Consider the following 20,439-nt stretch of genomic DNA (forward strand, 5'->3'; position numbering starts at 1 on the left):
TGTCCTGGTTCTTGTTTTTCTACTGCAATAGCCATTTGTATATAATTCAATAAACAAATCAATTCTTTTCAAGATTTAGTTAAACAAAGCATGTACTATTTTTATCTGTACCTTCTAGAATTTGTATGATGATTATTGCTACATTTGTGCCCCACCTTTCCTCCAAGGACCTCAAGGTGGTGGCCATGGTTCTCCCCCTCTCCACTTTATTCTCAGAACAAACCTGTCAGGTAGGTTAGGCTGAGTGATGGTGAGTGGCCCAAGGTCACCCAGTAAGGTTCATGGCTTAGAAGGTTTTACAAAGTCTCCCTTTGTACCCTGACCCACTCTGCACATTTCTCTCATGTCATTTTATGCCTTTTCCAAACTGCTGAATGCTCCTGAACTGCTGTTTCTCATGCAAAATATTCCAAGACAGTGACAGAGCATTCATTGTGGGCGCCCAATGGAGCTAAACAGGGCTGTGCTGTGCACAGTGGGAAGCCCTGTCCTGCTTCAAGGGGCTCACTCATGTCACCTCTGCAAAACCCAGCACTGCTTTGCAAGACTTACAAAAGTGGTGCAAGTCAGGCAAGGTGCATGCCTGTTGCATTCTTCTCAAGCCACCCTCCAGTTTGAGAGCAGCTGAGAAGGACACAACAAGGCAGGGTGCAAAATAGTGCTAGGCTTGCAGGCACTGTGAACTCTTGTGTCCTTCTCATGGCACCCTCCAGCTATGGGGGCACCGTGAAAAGGACACAACAGCTCATGACGCACTGTCAGGCCCATGGGCTGGCAGGGCATCATAAGAAATGTGCCCCCAAAAAAACTGTGCCCATGGCCCCAGCCCCCCCATGCCTCTGTTCCAAGCATTCATCACAGATCCCATTGCTGCAGATAAATTTCTCATCCAAGTGACCATCAACAGCCAGTAAAAAAACATTTACATTAGGCACATCGCAAACTATATAACCAGAAATGCAAAACCCATGACATGCTTGTTCAGAAAATTTAAACAAACAAAACATCTCATGGCAGTACTATAAATGGAAACTCTAGCATCTGAATTATTGTGCTTTCCAAAGCTGTTCTTTGGAATTCTCACTGGCAAGCATGAAGCTATAGTTTTGAAATTGGAAAACTGTCTAATGATTCCAAACAGCTTGGGCATAAATCATCATCATCAACAGTACAAAGTCTGTTTTTCTCCCCACTGGACAGGTTGCATCTCCAACAGATACAAGCAATTTTGATAGCTTCCCTGAGGACAACGATGAACCACCACCTGATGACAACTCAGGATGGGACATAGACTTTTAATGTATTTCTCTTACCTGCTTCTGCCTTGCTGAAGACAGCTTCCTGAGACATGGCTGCCAGCAGACCTGAAGGAATTGGGAAGGATTAGTGCTCGGGGTCACCATGATGCCTTGATTGATGCTGCTACAGTAACTCTACAGTGGCATTAGGACTTCTTGCTTAGATGACAATAGTGCTCTTCACATGTTTTCTGTTTGAACTTAACATAGCAGTTGACATGGTGGTCCTGAAGCAAAGCCTTTTTCACCAGTAATTAAATGTGTTTTCTATCACTGTAATGAACTCGCTCCAGTCGTAATTTGAAAGTTGATAGAATAAGATGCACATAATTCTAGCTGCAATATCATTGTATTGCTAATTCTGTTCTGAAATGTTAAGTACTGTAGAATCTACAGTGTGGGATCTGGGGTACTCCCAAAAAAGCAAAAGGAGTGTGTTGGGCCTCTTAAAGCGGGCCAACGTATTAAACCAATGAGGACCACAAAGCTATTGGTCTTGGAGTTCATGTCAAAGCAGTGCTATATAGGTTGTCTTTCTTTTCGAGCAGTATTCATGACAAGAATGAATGTTACCCTTTTCCATATTTAATTTCTGATGTGCTTTTCCCCTCCCAAACTGATAACAAAAGCACAACTGCTACAGTTTTTATTGAACTGTTAAAGCAAGTATGGGTCGGTCGGTTCTCACACGTATCTGAGAACATGGTATATCTAACATTTAATTTTGTTGGTACAGCTACATAAGAGCATGTAGAAGATTATTCATAAAACTACTCATTTTACATATTATATATATATATAATAACTATATTATAAACAAAGACAAATGTGCTTATCAAAAGGTCCTAGAAAGGAAATGATAGCAGCCAACTGGTCCAATAGGAATTTACACTGAACTTAAAATAACATTTACCTTTTAGAGCCCAAGGAGGGAAAATGCAAGACTCACTGCATACTATATAGGTGCTATGTACATTTTTTAATCCATGAAATAACCAAACATCCACAATCATTTTTCAGGAAAATATGTAGCAAGGAATGTGATTGTCAACTAAAATCTCAAAATAATAGTCACACACACACGTTTTTGCTGCTCCTTCATATAGCATTGCCATCCTTAGTCCCACTGTTTTCTAGCTGTATTTTGATTATTTATTGCAAACATAAAATAATTCAGCTCTCCTCATGAAACGTAATACAACCACAAGTTATATCAATCAGTCTAAAAAGCATGGAGCTGAAATGTGTGCAGCTGAAATGGGCCACTTCAAAATCCCATTCATTTCAAAGGGAGAGTTGAGTGCATACGGAAATTAATGAGAGTTTAAAATGTTCCAGTTTGGGCGAATCATACTTACTAGGCTTGAGCCTTCTAACATATATGTGTCACTCTTTTGACAGTAATAGATTATAAAAACGTAGAATAATGATAGCAATCTCGGTGAAGACATCTACCAGGAAACATGTACTTCCAATATACATGCACCTTTAGATGAAGTAATCTCACTGCTAATGCAGCCTTACGTATACAACAGAGTTTTTATTAGTTCAATAAAAAACAACCCCTACAACCCACTTTTAAGATGCCATCACATAATATGAAATGCCACTGAAGATAAACACATCTATCCCCTTGTTCATTTCCGTCAAAGTAACACCACTGCACTCTCACAATAACCTGAATCCAAAAAAGCAATTTTCATCTCCAGTTTTGCTCTTTATGAGTTAACTTAACCCTCTCTCTTTTTTTTAATCCGTGTTTCTCCTAGCTTCCATCTTTCTTGTACTTACACCTCCCTCCTCCTTGATTTGCCCTTTCCAATATTTCACTTCCTTTGGGATTAAAAGGGCTTAAGTTCAGGCAAAACTAACTTATTTAACTTACTATAAAATCTTGACTTATTCATTGATTCCAGATGGGACTTAAGTTCAACTAACTCACAGGATGATCCAGTGCATGCTTTACTCAGAAGTAAATCCCACTGTTTTCATGCAAAGAAAAGAATGCATAGGATAGCGGCCTCAGTGTAGATCCAACCCAATTTGTTTAATGTAAATTTTCAAACCCTCCCTCGGTTATATGCATTCAAAGCCGTTAGTTATAACTTGCAACAGCACTGTCTGTTAAATGTATGCCCCTGCAATTTTTTAAGAATTATACGATTTAGGAAACAAAGCAGAATTGTGCTTTCAGTTTGCAATGTTTAGATACAATGCAGTTTTTTTACAAACTCAATATAAACTGCAAAATAGCACTCAAAATCTTCATTTCTTAAAAATTAGCAGCTGCTCAATCAATCGTTTCAGTTTCCCAAGGCTGCCAGGCTCCTGGTCTTATACATTAGAAGAGAGCATGTGGGGTTAAGGAGTGAAAAAGAGATACCATGGCCTTCCTTATATACTTGCACATTTGACATTAGCATAACTCTTTCAGGAGTCATTCCTGTTTGACACTGGTATACATTACAGCAAACTTGTAATCCTATTTCCACCTCATTACTGGTGGAAATAACCAAGATATTTAAGCCCTTTTTAGGGGCAGGAATGCCTTCCCACTATTTGTTGTGGCATCCACCTGATTGTGATGAAACAACCATGAGCATTAGTGGTCAGGAACAACATAACCGCTGGATCTTAAGAAAGCGCACTCTTCTTCCAGTACATAGGAATATTTGTGGGAACACTAGGATCCAACCACAAAGCAAACACAGCAGCACCATTTGCAGTCTACTTCAGAGCTTCCAAAACTTACACCACTATAACATGACAAGTCTTCCCCTACACTGATGCATTTGAACACTCTTCCTCACACAGCTTCTTATGAGCTGCTTAGAGTTGTTCTGGCCAAACCCAGCATCAGCAAGGACTATGAAGCCTTTTTGGCTAGTGAGGTGCAGCTAGATAGAGATATCACCATTTCCTAAGTACTGTACTGGATTGTGCTGAAGCTGAAGGGGCATGCTATTTGTTTGCTTACTACAATTTATCAAACGAGACATAAAAATATATTAAAATATTGCAATTAAAATATGGGTAAGTAAAGCAGAAGGAAGTGAAGTAAAAACAAAAATAAAGTGCTACTCTATTTAATCCTATAAAATCAGTCTACAGGAGGTACATTATTGTATACCAGGAATTATTACAGAATCTGCATATGGTAGCTGTAATCACAGACTTTCCAGCATGCAAAAGCTAGTTAACCATTGTGGCAATAATCCCAGATAGTGTTGGATGGACCCATAATCTTTCCAGGGGTTAGCAAACTTTTTCAGCAGAGGGCCAGTCCACTGTCCCTCAGACCTTGTCGGGGGCCGGACTGTATTTTTTTTTTTTGGGGGGGGGGGGGAGAACAAAATCCTATGCCCAACAAATAACCCAGAGATGCATTTTAAATGAAAGGACACATTCTACTCATGTAAAAACACACTGATTCCCAGACTCTCCACGGGCTGGATTTAGAAGGTGATTGGGCCAGATCTGGGCCCCGGGCCTTAGTTTGCCTACCCATGATCTTTTCTGTCCAAATCTGGACAGATTTTTTAAATGAGTAAAAAAATTGGGGGCCAGGCTTTTTCTTTGTAAAATTAACCATATTTACCTTGATTTTACCCTTTGTCAAAATCATTAAACAGGGTTCTCTTTGCTTGCAAGTGCATGAAATCAAATATGCCACTTCAGAGCTATCCTACAATTTAATCCAACAGTTCTTCACATTCATGTAGCTATCAACAACTTGAACAGAGGTTTTCTAAACAGATATACATCATTCTCCAATAAGTAAATATATCAACAGTTTTCTGGAAGAACATAATTTCATGTCACTCAGGCTTCTAAAACTAATAGTCAGCCTCCTCCTTTTTAAAGTATAAACCAATAAAAGACAGCAAAAAGCTTTAAATCATCATTTATCATTTCTGCTGCTCATTAAACCAGTACAGCACAGCATTTGCTACATCTGCCAATTACTTTTATACACCATCCAACACATATGCAATTCTCAACTTAAGCATTTGAACACTATCCGAAGCATTTCCTGACATTTTATACGATAGGGCTAGAACATGACTAGTCATCTTGGTCAAAAGTCACCTTGTTTCTACATTGCAGGTGGACTCACTTCTAAAAAGCACTCCCAGAACTCCAGCTTAATTCATACTCCTACGCTGAGTGAACTTAAATGCAAAACTTGTTCTTTTTGATTAATTGACTTTTCCTGGTTATAAACACGAGAACATGTTATTCCCACTCTAAATAGCTCAAATGACAATGTGTTAAACTAAAAGCATTCAGCTGAAGAGTAGTCACACACAAATTTAGTAATAATTATGCAAGGAAAGTTTCAAAGGGAGCTTGGTATGAATGATTAGGCTAGATTCCTTCCGTTTGTCCTTGAGCCGCATTCAATAGTATATAATTGGTGCGGTGTGCACTTAATACAGATTTTTTTTTTCATATGACTCACTGGCATCTTCTTCACCAAATGTATTTTAAATATCTTAAGCTAGCGTGTGTGTATTAATAAATCCTGCATTTATAAGTAATACATTTTATTCACACATATATATACAAAAGCATATACACACACATTCACATTCCAGTGTACTGCAACTTACAACTGGTGCACATGCTACTCTTTCCATGCAGATCCCACAGAAGAATGGAATCCATCCCATGGTGAGTTTTCTGTGCCTGGCTAGGACATGAAGCAGGGCCATACTATTACAGAAGTCCCTAGCTCTAACACATATCATTAGTAGCTGCAGGCCAGAGTGGAAAAACCACACAATTTGAGGGTGAGGGCGGTGGGAGGTGGAAATAAGTCAACTACATCCTATTCAGAGTAGAAATCAGTGAAGCTAAGTTGGTCATGACCATTAATTTCAATGGGTCAACTCCCAAGTTGACTGAATATCACCCAATGACCCAAGTCCAAATCACATGGCTGGGAATGAAAGCTTGCCAGCAGTTCTACTTGGAAATTTTGTATGCAGACTACTTATTACTTATGGCTGCAGTCCTCAGATCAATTTGCTCATGAGTAAGGTCCATTCATTTTGGTAGAGTTTACTCCCTATAAATGTGCTTGGGATCTCTGCTTCCCTTTAACATATGAAATGATGGTGTATCTGCATAAAAAAGAAATTTGCTGTCATAATGGAGACACATTTGCTAGAACTGGGTTCTAAAGGTACAGGTAAGCTTTAGCTTATTATTACAGTGCTGCATCATTCACAGAAAATTCTTATTTAATAATAGGACCACAAGCAAATATTTATGTAAATAGATATTTTTTTCGTGTTGATATTTTGTGGTACACATATAGCTTTTTATTTAGAACTTCATTGCATTATTCTTTCATTTTCTTATTTGTAAGGTAATGTTTTTAGATCAAAGTAGACTTGAATTAATGTCATAATTGTCAGTATTACTGAAACTTATGTCAACTGTACCGTTGTCCATCTGTCCCATAGTTTTTAGATCATCATCTAGTTATTTGGCATTGTTGCAAGTGCCTTAAAATTCATGGCATCCTATTTAAAAAAAATACAAATTTGGTGTTATGCTGCATGACAAAGACAAACACACCTCAAAATGTTGTCCTTTCTTAGCTTGCTGCGTTTTACAGTTCTTTCGGCTAACAGTTTATAAGCCTTTATTATATAATATTGATGAATTACAGAAATGATGAAGTTGTTCTCTTATTTCTGTTATAAATGTACCAGAGCTGTGTATCTGTTAATGAGATACAGCGTCATTTCTGTGAAATGTATAAATGTATGTGCAGGTCAAATTAATATATGACATACTATCAGTCTGTATACAGGTATTCCTGTTTTGCTAAGCTGTGCAAATTTTAAAACTGTAGTGCAGTAAAAGTTCTAACATATCACATTTTATAATAGGCTCCATTGCAAAAATATTCCGATCAGACCAATGATTAGTAAACTGACTGTCAAATTTACACCAAACAAAGAAAACATATTCTTTCCATTGTGAAACCAATGACTGCAGAAGGAGTGAATCTTGTTGCACCACTGAACAAAACAGGACCAGTGCTTTCTATGAGTTTCCTTGTATATGCAAATGTTTCTGAGACAAACTCTCAGTAGTACACCTAGAAAGCTAAACACTGAAAGTGTGTTATTTGTCCTCTTCCTCTGTGAACAGTCCACTCCATAAACAGACCACAGCACTGAGACATTGATGTTTCAGGCTTTAATAGCAAAGGGAAATTGATTCAGCGTTGCCTACTACCGTACTTATTCCAATGTATGCTGTTTTTACACTGGTGGCTTCCTTTATAATCTTAATGGCTATTTTTCCTTTGGTTTTCTTCTTACTGAGGATTCTACATGAAAGAGGAGGATTTAGTTTTGTTTGTCCAAGAATACACTTTCATCAAATGGTCTTTGACCAGTTGCACTCTTTTGATGTAGACTAAAACGAAAACAAAAACTTTTTATCATAAACTTAACTGCTTTTGTTTTGCTCTGTATTTTCCCTGCAGCTGTAATTGCCGAGTGCCTGTTGTATACTTTATAGAGTTGAAATAAAAAAAATTACTTTTGAATATTTTTGCCTTGTTCATATTTCTACCTTCTGATGTGTTTCGAATTGCATTTTAAACAGTTGTTAAGCTGTCAATTATTTCAACACTGAATACTAGCTGAAGGAAAGACAGCATACAGCACAGGTCAACAAACTTTTTTAGCGGGGGGCTGGTCCACTGTCCCTCAGACCTAGTGGGGGGGTCGGACTATATTTTGGGGGGGAAATGAATGACTTCCTATGCCCCACAAATAACCCAGAGATGCATTTTAAATAAAAGGACACATTCTACTCATGTAAAAACACGTTGATTTCCAGACAGTCCGTGGGCCGCATTTAGAAGGCGATTGGGCCAGATCCGGCCCCTGGGCCTTAGTTTGCCTACCCATGGCATACAGTATTGTCCTGCGCTCAGTACTTTCACAACTTTGTGGAATCATATCCCTTACTCCTCATTTCAGGGTAAAGAAGTTACGCCTGAAATTAATACACACACAAATTCACACACCCACAGCCCTGTGTGGGTATGAAACCATGTAAAACCTATTGACAGGCAACGGCTTTTGCAAGGCGGTAGGGAGCCTACCCTAAAATATTTGTAAAAAAAAAAAAGGTCGGACGTGGGTGGCGCTGTGGGTAAAACCTCAGCGCCTAGGACTTGCCGATCGCATGGTCGGCGGTTCGAATCCCTGCGGCGGGGTTCGCTCCCGTCGTTCGGTCCCAGCGCCTGCCAACCTAGCAGTTCGAAAGCACCCTTAAGTGCAAATAGATAAATAGGGACCGCTTACGAGCGAGAAGGTAAACGGTGTTCCGTGTGCTGCTCTGGCTCGCCAGATGCAGCTTGTCACGCTGGCCATGTGACCCGGAAGTGTCTGTGTACAGCGCTGGCTCCCAGCCTATAGAGTGAAATGAGCGCACAACCCTAGAGTCTGTCAAGACTGGCCCGTACGGGCAGGGGTACCTTTACCTTTTTTTAGGGAGCCTAATGATATAGCCCATGCCTCTCTGCACACACCCTGACTTAATTCCCACTTAACTCATACCCTCCAACATTTCTCCAACGAAAATATGGATGTCCTGTTTAATAAATAAATAAATAAATAAATAAATAAATAAATAAATAAATAAATATTTAAACATTTAAAGACTTCCCTATACAGGGCTGCCTTTGGAAGTCTTCTAAAGGTTGTATAGTTACTTATCTCATTGGCTTGTGAGTTGCATAACTTTTTCCTCTCCAACATTTCTCTGATGAAAATAGGGACGTCCTAAGGAAAAATGGGATATTCTGGGTTCAGATCAGAAACCAAGACAGTTTCTGTAAATCCAGGACTGGAATCCCTGGAAAATAGGGACACTTGGAGGGTCTGTTAACTTCTGTTGCTGCCTCTCTACTACTGTCTTATTTAATAATTAATTGGCTCTGTTTAATCAATAAAGCAGATTACATACACCTATTTTGGAACTGTTCTCAAATAGAAATATTCCAGAAATCCGTTCAGGCTAATATCTCTGATATTTACCTCTGGAACTTAAATGATTTCTGCTTGGTTATCTCAAAGACATTACTTATTACCAAAGAATACGTGCAAGCCAGCCTAAGAGGTTTATGGGGAATGGATATGTTTTACAATATTTTGGATCAAAAAATTCATTTATAATGTCCGACTTTATGCTGCTTTCAACCTGCTGTAACTTCTTTTTGCTCTTTATCTTTGATTTACTTTATTAATAAAATAAAAATTAAGTAGACATGAAATCTATAAAGAAGCATTAGTGTTATGAATACTACACAACTGTTGGACAGTTGTTTATATAGTCTTGAGTAAAATATAGAAAAACCAGGGTCTTTTAAGTAAATATTTTAAAGTATTTTTAAATACTTTAAAAATGTAAAACCATGACAGCCACACTAGTCAATAGATTAAATTAACAAACATTTTTATAAAAAACTAACATTAGAAGAATTGTCTGGTGCTGAAAGGAAAATAAAGATGGTGCCAATTGATAAGTTGGTTCAGGGAACAGAGTTCCACATCAGAAAAGATCCCACATCCCAACTTACTTCAGATAGTGTTGGGACCTGGAGCAGAGCCTCAGAGGCTGCTCTTAACCCGAGGGTACATTTATACAGAAATAGGCAGTCCCTTTTATATCAGTCATAGTTATATAAGCGATTAATAAACAGAATGCAGCACCAACAGGATAATATAAAACTTTAAAGTGATGGGTGGGGTGGAAAAGGGCAGTCCACCAAAAAAGTCAGAGCATTTTAAGGACAGGTTAAAAAGAAATATCAGCATGCTACCTGCACTTATATTGGTGTGCTCCAATCTCAAACCATTCTAGAAACGGTGAGAATACCCATTTCCTTTGTCTTCCAAAAAAAGCAAATCCCTTACATGACAAAGAGTGTTGCAGTTTGCAATATTGAAAAGGTTTTCTATCTCCACACACTTACTGGCCTTACCTAAATTCCTTGCAAGGCCTGACAATATCCTACCCACAACAATGCTGCCTGTGGGTGGTCAGTTATTACACAGCTGTAATTAAAGGATTGTATTTTATGAAATAAACACCCAGCTTTTAAGGGAAATTAACATTTATAATCTGTACTGCTTTGATGAAGTGGGTACTGGTGCAATCTTGAGGGGGATTTTTTTATTGCTTGCCTCTTTCTGCCTTCAAAACCATTTTCATGCTGATGATAAGTTTAATGATATTTTTATCTATCCTCAGTGAAGGAAATCAGTAAAATGAATTGCCTGTGCTCTCTGGGAATATTGAGAAACTGTTCAAAGGAATCGGAATGAATTAAGCAACATGGCTCAGTGCAGGGGAAATTAAGACCTGATGGAACCCCCCCTAGCGATGAATGCATTTGTCTCAGTGCCGCTGCGATACACCATTCTCTTCTTATAGATTAGGCAGCAACTGCATCCTTTCACAATGTCAGGAGGGGACATATAATCTGGTAAAGCTATCTTATGCAACTCATCAGGAATTCTGTAATTGGCACATAGAAGAACAGTGTGAAAATCTATTGATTTCCTGGGTTTAGGCAACATGCCGAACTCTGTACAGAATGCCTGCAATCCTATACACACTTACCAAGCAGTAAGACCAACTGAGCTCCATGGGAACTACCTCATGCATTGGATGAGGCTGCAAGCAAACCTATTTACTGCATGCTTCCCTAAATAACAAATTTCAGTGACTCCGAATAAATGCTTTTTCCTCAAAACATATGTATGGTAGGTTTTCTTTGCTTTTCCTAAAAATAAACTCTGTGGACGCCAAGGAACCACATCACACCACCACTTGAGCCTGGGAGCAACACTGGTTTTCAGTCACCCGTGCAACGTTCAAATAGTGTTGAATTCTATATGGATTAGCTCCTTACAGAAGACTGCATTGCCATGCACTACATCATCTCATCATAAAGTGATCTAACGTCAGCACAGGATTAAAAAGCATGGTTTCCATAGACTTGAGGAATCATATAACCCAATTTTGACCGGTGTTTTTGGTATTAAATCCCAGTTGCTCTGTCACTTTTCATTTTATCAGAAGAATTTTCACAGCTTGGCAGCATTTTCAAGAGACACAAAACCAGGATGGGGCTTTAGTAACTGATTTATAAGCATCCCCTGCTGTCCTTATAAGGTGTGTTAGTTTCAGGGTACTGGTGTTCAAGGGGGGTGTCATAGCACCTATTCCTCATTAGAAAGTAGAATGACCAAATAAAATGTAACTGCCTTCGACCTCCATCAATTTGAAGTCCTGCCTGTGGTCCCATTAAATTAAGACCTGCAATTTGGAATACCTGAATTAGGACTGAAATTGATGGGAGATCTTGACAGTATAGGAAAGGTCCTATAATGTAATTCCGCTTCCTTTATGCACAGATTAAAGGGAGGAAATTATTTTTATTCATTCATACTCAAAATAAAATAAAACCATACTAGTAGGTTTAGGGGTCTTAGTGGACCACAAGCTTAACATGAGTCAACAATGTGATTGATGTAGCAGCAAAAAAAGTTAATGCTATTCTAGGCTGCATCCACAGAAGTATAGCGTCCAGATCAAGGGAAGTAACAGTACTGCTCTATTATGCTTAGGAGTACTCAAATTGCCAGTAGAAGTAAAAAATTAATCTGAATTTATTCAAACCTATTTGCGTGGTATTGTTACCCATTTATGGCGTTACAGCTGAGCTTTATCCAACACAATAAAAGGAAATGGAAATACTGGATTGTCTCTCCAAAAAGAAATGGTTATAAATCAAGCCCACTTGTCCTATTTGAATTTAATTGTTTGGGGCATGGTGGGTGATAAAACCCATTGGCTCTTTCACATGTTGCAGCCATTATACCAAGCCACCACAGCAGACATTCCGTGTTATGCCTCAAAGTGACCAGGCTTGTGACCAGGGCTGGATCTACACTGATCTGAAAAAACGCACAAAGAAACCACTCAATACAATTTCCCATTGATGATGGATTGCCTTCTGGTGTCACATTTTTTATAACGAGTTTTTAGCGTTGTAATTGACCAGTGTAGATTAGTCCCAGGTTTACTTGAAGGACCACCTTCCTGCATCACCCTGGGTAAGAACTGATATCTTCTCACTATCTCTCAGGTATTCATAAGGTGACAGTACTTGAACTCTCTTCCCTGAGAGGTCCATATGGCTCCTTCATTGCTTGAGTTTAGGAGGGCAGTTAAAGCCTTTCTTTTTAATAAGGATTTTGAGCCCTCCTAGATGTTTTGGTTGCTCATTCTTCAGACATGACGGTTGCAATTAAGGTCAGTCCCTTGGGATCTACATTGCCTACATAGTTACTAACCATGACATCTGATACATCCTCATGGATTAAAGTCTTCTGACATTCTCTGATGAGCATAGGAGCAACTACAAGTAAGGGAATGTCTAAAGACAGGATACTTACAAGGAAGCGAGTCAAAGCCTGAGACAATCCATTTTCTTCTATATGGGATTCTAAGCACATTTATGTTACAAATGCATCAGGTTTATACAACTTTAATTGCCATGTCTCTCCCCTAAAGCATCCTGGGAATGGTGGTTTAGCAAAGGTACATGCTTTTAGATGTTTTCAATTGCAATTGTTTTTACTTTCCTTTTTGTTTTTAACTTGTATATGTTTGTATATTATTGTATATTATGTATATTATTGCTGCCCTGGGCTCCTTGGGTGGACTATAAATGCCCTAAATATTAGTAAAAATAATATTAACTTTTACAAGAAATTTACAAAACATTCCTGTTTACCCAGGCTTCTGCTGGCTGAAAGTTCTGACCCTAGAAACCCTGCAATTGAGAGGACACGATTACTTTTAGCAGTTTCAAATTGTTTTTTAAAAGATTGCTTTACACTGTCCTTTAGAAATTTTAATTGTATTAAGATGGATATGCTTGTAGCTCTGGGCTCTTTCAGAGAGAGGTGAAGAGTATGGATCTAATAAATGATAATACCAATGCCAGTGAAACATTACACCCCGGGACCCAAACTCAGAAGACATACCCTCCCAACATCCCTCAGAGGAAAAAAGCGACATTCCATTCTACATCGGTATCACTGGTGGGGGGAGTGTTTTCTTGCACGTTAAGACTTTTAGCAAAGTTTTTCATGATAGTCCAATATAAAGTATACATTCAAAGCAGCATAATTAACAGGAAACCAAGATATTATCTTAAAGATGCCTCTCGGCTCAAGAGCAGGGTACCTCTCCTCTGAACACCAGCTGCCACATAGCACAAGAAAAGGGAAAGAGCATGAGGCTCTTCATCTCAGAGTTCTGGGTTCGAGCTCCACCTTGGGCAAAAGATTTCTTCATTGCAGGGGGTTAGACTAGAGGACCCTTGGAAACCCAACTCTACAATTCTATGATTCTATGGCTACAGTATTGAGGATCCAGAATAAACATTAAACTAGATATAATAAAAATTAATACAAGTTATGGCGGGGGGAGGGGAGGACACTAGCTTCTCCCTTTATACTGTACTCTACTGCTGTGATATTCTAAGGGACAAAAACTTTTGCATTTGCACAAGGGCCCTTCCAAGCTGCCCTAGCCACCCACCTGAATCTAAAGGAACAAGGGAGGTGGGAGTACATTTAATTGACCGGCACCAGAACCAGGGGCTCTGGGATCTGTTCAGGGCTGCCCTGAGTCGTCCCGCAACTTACTGTAACAACTTCATGGTGAGTTCCGGCAACTTTTCCTCTTGCAAAAAAAACATACTGGATATGGCTATGGAACAAGTTCTACATTCACAGACTGTGTACACACCATACATTTAAAGCACATACCTCCAAGAATCCTGGGAACTGTAGTTCACCTCTCATAGAACTATGATTCTCAGCACTCCTAGAAAAATTTACTCAAAAAATTAGAACATTTTGGAAAAGTTCATTTATTTCAGTAATTCAACTTAAAGGTGAAACTAATATATGAGATAGACTCATGACATCAGCTGTACGCCATGATCATCACAATTATAACAAATAAAGGCTTGACATATCTCGCTTTGCATGTCATGAGTCCATCTCATATATTAGTTTCACCTATAAGTTGAATTACTGAAATAAACTTTTCCACGATATTCTAATTTTTCTATTTTCACCTGTACAGCGGGCTAGGGTTCCCATTACTCTAGGACAGGGTGCTTTAGGGTGCGTACACACTGCATGATAATGTGAATTCAACACTGGATGCACCAGGAAGATGAAGAAGCCCAGTGTTGCTACATCACCATGTTCTAATAACCTCATGCTTCACTTCTCATCCCTTCTCCCCTCTTACATGAGAACATCTTAGTGGAAGATCTAAGCGTTAGGTGGTGAAAAGTTAGTTCGCGCTTATAAACTTTGTGTAAACTCTTTGATTTTGACTTTGCATTCAGTGGCCCAGTTCCTTGGAATACATCTTAGCCTGGGCTCACTTACATTCCTCTTCTCCAGTAACAGAGGCAGAGCTAGGAAGAGGGTGAAACATAAGTTCCTCTCTCTGACAACCTTCCCTTCCACTCTAGGAACTAGAAGCTCTGTTGCTGCTGTTAAACCTTGAGTCAAGCGGCAGGAACCTCTTGGCTGCTCCAGGCAGAGAGCAAGGAAAAGAGGCCACAAGAGTCATCTAGTCCAACCCCCTGCACAATGCCAGCTGTAGTTTTAAACCAGCCTTTCCTATTTCATGCAGAAAATGCAACACTTAATAGCGCAGCCCTGTCTACTCAGAAGCAAGTTTGCACACAGAAGATCCCAAGTTGCAAAAAACACTAACAAACAGACCCTTGCCCTCGTTTGAAATCACAGTGAGCTGCCATTTCTTCCTGGATATTACAGTAATAATTATCTTGTCTCTATGCGAGGATCTGCTATTCTTGCACAGCATCACACCCCCCCCCCTTTAACACACATACTTACTGCTTAACTCTTGGGTATATTGGGGGGGCAATTCTTCACAAGCACCTCTCCTTTGAGAAAGGTGGCATGTGGAGTGGGAAACGTATTGGAAATGTGTTGATATTACAGTGTGTGACAGGAAAAAAGGCTGCAGTTCAGAATCCTGGCAGGGCCATGTCCCACTTCGCCCACAAGAGGGGCTTCCCCTAGTAAGCCCACCAATTTCAGCAGGGCTGACTCCCACGTCAGGGGTGTGTTGCGAGGGGGAAATATGGAGGTGCGGGAGAACAAAGTGAGCCCCTCATGCATCGCAAGAGAAAAGCAAGAGGCTTCTACGGGCAGGAGGCAGAATGGCTCTCTGACAAGGGCCCCAGGGTGCTTCCTCCTTCCCAAAGCCTAGTAAGCACTGACTTCCTTCCCAAGGCCAAAAATGAGGCTCTTGAGCGGTATGGGAATAGAGATACTATTACCAACTTAACATGAACAGGCCTGGCCTGCTCCTGTGCCTTTCATGCCAGCTTGGTCCTCACCTCAGACTACCAACAAGGCTGTGACTCTTGTCCCCATGCCCAGAGAGAGCTCACCTGCACAACCTGCCAATTAAAGGGGGGGGCATTCCTGCCCTCTCTCTCTCTGCTTTATTTACTGACATGCGCTGACACAAGGTTGCTGTTGTTGTTTTAAAGATCTTGAATTTCGTACTCGCCTGCATCCAGATAATCTCTACACTCCTCCAGATCTTGCAATTGCTGCAATAGTTGCTATTCCAAGTTCTGCTTCAACTTGCTGGTCTCAATTGTTCCCCTTCAAGCCATTTCAAATTTTGTGCATAACAAAACCACCCTAAACCAGGGGTGGGGATCCTCTGCCCCTCCCCCCCCACTTACCCAGCCCCCCACCCCTCACAGGCCTCGCACCCTCTTCCTTGAGCCTTTTTCTGCATGGAGGGATTATCCCCCCGCCTCCATTAATCCTCCTTGTTGACACGAGGTTTTGGAAAGGACCGCTCGAACTTGAGAGAAAACATGCCCAGCAGTTTTCTGAGAAAAAAACACGTCATGATTAACAAACCCTAGCCAAATCCCAAAAGGGAAAAAGCAAGAAAAAGCCATTTTCACGGAGGCGCACCAGCCAAAACTTTGAAGTCTCCACCAGAGGGAGCCGAGCGAGCCCAGTCGCCCGGCGAGAGTAAAGCGAAGCACCGGCGGCCGCCGTTTATTTCTCATCTCCCGCCCTTTCATTAAAGCCCCACTAATGCGTCTCGTTTGTTTGCCCGGGAGCTGTCCGGGCCAAACAGGCGACGCCCGTGGTCGTGTGAATGGCTTTGAGCGGGGCTCGGATGTGCTGAGAGCGGTGTCTACCGCGAGAGAGCAAAACGGGCGCAGCCAGCCGGGCTGATTAAGGCCTTGGGGTGGGACAAGGGTCTCGGAGGCGTTTGATCTTCCGCGCTTCAAAGGGAGTCCTGAGCTGCAGCTTCACTCGACGCCGCTCGCCCGGAGACGGCTTGAGAAAACACGGCGCAGGCGCCAATGGCAGCGAGCAAATAACGGCTTCCAGGCAGCTGCGAGGCCGCTAGGGGCTGCCCGGCTTGTTTGTTTTTTCAGGCAGTGCCACCACAAGTCCCGCGCGCCCGGTTTGGCTTTTATAGCTGGCCAAGCAGAGCGGCCGCTTGCTTACCTGCAACAGGCGGCCTCCCATTTCGCTTCAGTGCCTCGCTTTGTTTTCACAGGCCGGTCAAGAAGAGTATTTTGCGCAGGGCGCACAACCCCAGCTGTGTGTGTGTGTCAAGATTTCCCTGCCTTGGATAAAATTCCCCTCCAGATCTAACTCAGGGCAGGTCTTTCCGTACCAAAACACAGGCGCTAAGCGAGCCCTGAGGCGTGGACCGGGGCAGTTCTCAGCGCAAGACAACAACAACACAGCTGTAGCAAATAATTCCCGAATTGCGGGTACTCCCAACAAATGAAGGAAGCGGCCTTACACACCCAGTCAGGCCATTGGTCCACGTAGCTCAATGCTGTCTACACCAATTGGCAACAGAATTCTCCTTAAAAACGGAGAGGACAGAAAGTTCCATTGCGTTACTGCCGTGTATTGGCATTTGTACACGTGTAGTCATATTACAGAATGAGAGGGGGGCGGGCAGAGCGAGCCACCATAAGTCTGCCTTTGTCTGATTTATGTTCGTTGAATGACCTTGAATGTCTGAAGAAGGCTACAGATGATGACTTATTTGGAACATTGAAACCTTGTCCACATTTGGAGCACTGCTCCATCCAACTCAGCACTGTTTACACTGACTGGCAGCAGCTCTCTAGGATTTCAGAGAGTGGGTGGCCTTTCACAAGAAATATCAGGATTTGAGCCCAGGACCTACTGCAGACAAAGCAGATCACCACTAAGCTGCAGTCCTTCCCTCTTCTAATGGTACCAGGGCACAGATACCTTTAGTTTTATTTTGAGCTGCTACGTACACCTATGACCCATCTCAACGCTCTACAATACTTCAGGGGGAGGGGCTCCAGGTAACACCAGTGAGAGCTGGTGAGACCATCAGCCAATCAGGACGGGAGGGTGGTTAAGTTAAGTTGGTGCCTCAGTTGTGACACCATCACACATTAAACCCTCACAGGGTGTAATTAAATAAATGCTTAGGATAAAATATTTGGTCTTCAGAACTGAAAGACTTTGCTTCTGGCAACTACCAGCCCCAACCCATGTGTATGTGTGTGTTTGTGTTGGGAAGGCGGGTGCTGGTGAAAAGCGAACTAATCCAAGTGGCCTGGGAAATTGGCTCCTTTGCTATTTGACTCCATTACTTACAATATAAAAAAGAATTCCTTTACATTCATCATGTGTATAGACCTAGTAACTGAAGATAACCCTTCAGAGAGCAGATGAAGTGAACTAAAGTCCATCAAAGCTTAAAGGTAAAGGTACCCCTGACCATTAGGTCCAGTCGCGGATGACTGGGGTTGCGCGCTCATCTCGCTCTATAGGCTGAGGGAGCCCGGGTTGTCCGCAGACAGCATGACTAAGCCACTTCTGGCAAACCAGAGCAGTGCACCGAAATGCCGTTCTACTTGCACTTGACGTGTTTTTGAACTACTAGGTGGGCAGGAGCTGGGACCAAACAACGGGAGCTCACCCCGTCGCGGGGATTCGAACCACCAACCTTCCAAAGGGCAAGCCCTAGGCTCTGTGGTTTAGACCATCAGAGCTTACGCCATAGCAAATATGTCAGTCTGCTACATGCTGTAGGGCTCTCTGTTGCTACGGGGGTATGTGTGGCCCACTTTAAGGTAGTGTTACAGCAATAGCATTCAACTTCCCTATGAAGTTGGGTGGCCTGTCTTGTGCACTGGATTATGCTCCCTAGGATTGTATAGCTTAGTATATGCAAGCAGCAAACAATTCTTCCTGCCTAATTACTTTATCTCTTAACTCCCTCTCCTGGAATTTAATTCTTTCTTGTCGGGAGATTTTCTTTTGTTTCAAAGCCCTTGATGTATAAATCAACCCACTCAGCCTAGCAGTCACCCCCCTCTTCTTTTCCTGTTAGTAATTTGTTCAGACTGCTCTTGAAAAGCTAGATGGCATTAAAATTCTTCCTTTATTTTGTTTTTTTATCATCAAGAAGATACAGTAGAAGAATGCACTCACCTATTTCCTAGTAGCCCCCAGACCGACAGCCCTCATAAAGGACTTGGCTGGATGTATGGCTCACAAAGTAAGTGCCACAGCTAGGGAGACTTCCTGCCCTCATTAAACAGAGTGCTTGTAGCTGTGATAATTTGAGGCAGCTCTCCAATTAGAATAGCTATCCAAACTAGGGTATGGGTACCCACCAAACAGGGAGAGTTTATCGTAAAGGCAAGGTAAAATAGGTTTAGGTTACTCTGCAGCAGCATTGAGAGGGCTACTACAGCAGTGAAAGGGAGAACTTTATTTCTATTCAGAATGTGTGTGTCTTATGTCCTGGAATGCATTAAGGAAAAACAGCATGTACTGCATGCTCTCTACTACTAAAAGAACACACAAGCAGACCACGTTGGGTTGTCATTTGCAAAAACAGGATTCTGCACCTTTAATAGTTGTGTAGATGTGGGAATTGCAGTAGGTGTAGCTTGTCATGCATGCTACACCTGCTGAAAGTCCCTGTTATACATAACCATTAAAGCTGCAGAGGTCTCATCCTCCCTTGCATCTGGTCACAATTACGATTACGATATCTTTATTGTCATTGTCCCTTGCAGAACAGTGAACTTGAAAAACTATATAAAACTACATAAAACATTCAAACCCCCCTAAAAACTCTAAAACCCCAATTTAAAATACACTATACTACAGAGACCCCTTATGCTGAGTTTAGAACCAGAAATGCATTAGCGTAGAAACTTTAGTCCACCACACAAATGCCTGGATCAATTCAGAGATGTGACTTAGGAGTTGAAGCTTGGACTTCCCCATAGGCATTAACCACTGCTGGGTGCTTCCCTGTACAGGGAAGGAAGCATGAGCATTCCTGATCACGTGATTCTCCCTATTCATGTACATCTGCGCATACATAGATATCATTTTTATGAATTTGGCTAAAGAGACATTGATATCAGAGGTGTGACTTATACCCACAACATTGGTGTCTTCTGCTTAGCACATGAAAAAATGCACAGAGAAGTAAAAGGTTTGAAGTTTGAAATCTGGCTATAGATGTCGGGGTAGCAGACCACCAAGGGAACCTACCACAATTTCTACTTCTACAACAAGATGCTAACTTACTTGGAAATCACTGATTTCTAAGAAAAATATCTCAGAATCTAGGCCTGCTGACCAATAATAACTTGTAACAGTACTTTTAAAAACTTATTAATTCAATGCATACATTTTGGAAGTGAGCACCATTGAACACAGCTATATTTACTTCTATACAAATATGCACAGTCATAGTAACTTTTAGGGTAAGGTTTTCCTATTGTATATAAGCCCCTATGCACACTAACAGGCTCTTTTCATGCAGTCAGCTGAATGCACCAATGTCTGGGCTATGGCCAGGATGAAACCCTGCTGACGTCAACAGGGTAGATTACTGTCATTTCCTCTTCCATGCCTATGAAAATGGGAACCTGTGAACAGGACTTAACATTTTAAATCATAATCTTATTCCA

The 20,439-nt window shown here is 41.2% G+C and overlaps 2 protein-coding genes across 8 annotated transcripts in view; one reads left to right on the forward strand and one right to left on the reverse strand.

Moving 5' to 3' along the window:
• The window catches only part of PRKG1 (protein kinase cGMP-dependent 1), a 653,626-nt gene extending 645,757 nt beyond the window's left edge, over positions 1 to 7,869 (forward strand). For all 3 annotated transcript variants that reach the window (XM_083443672.1, XM_083443673.1, XM_083443674.1), the window contains one exon: positions 1,201 to 7,869. In XM_083443672.1, the coding sequence (XP_083299798.1) occupies positions 1,201 to 1,299 (99 nt within the window). In that variant the 3' untranslated portion in view covers positions 1,300 to 7,869. The remainder of the gene's footprint in view (positions 1 to 1,200) is intronic.
• Positions 1 to 17,247, reverse strand: part of LOC310679042 (uncharacterized protein) — a 35,268-nt gene extending 18,021 nt beyond the window's left edge. For 4 of the 5 annotated variants that reach the window (XR_014512086.1, XR_014512087.1, XR_014512088.1 and 1 more), the window contains exon 1: positions 1,314 to 1,387. Coding sequence is in view for 1 of the 5 variants with exons in the window: in XM_083443767.1 (XP_083299893.1) it covers positions 1,314 to 1,364; positions 16,952 to 16,972 (72 nt within the window). In the remaining 4 variants the exon portion in view is untranslated. Of the gene's footprint in view, positions 1 to 1,313; positions 1,388 to 16,951 lie in introns of those variants that run through there. The other variant, XM_083443767.1, reaches the window with a different exon arrangement.
• Positions 17,248 to 20,439: the final 3,192 nt, after the last annotated feature.

This window comes from Podarcis tiliguerta (assembly GCF_965153285.1).
Source record: "Podarcis tiliguerta genome assembly, chromosome: 5".
NCBI lineage: Eukaryota > Metazoa > Chordata > Lepidosauria > Squamata > Lacertidae > Podarcis > Podarcis tiliguerta.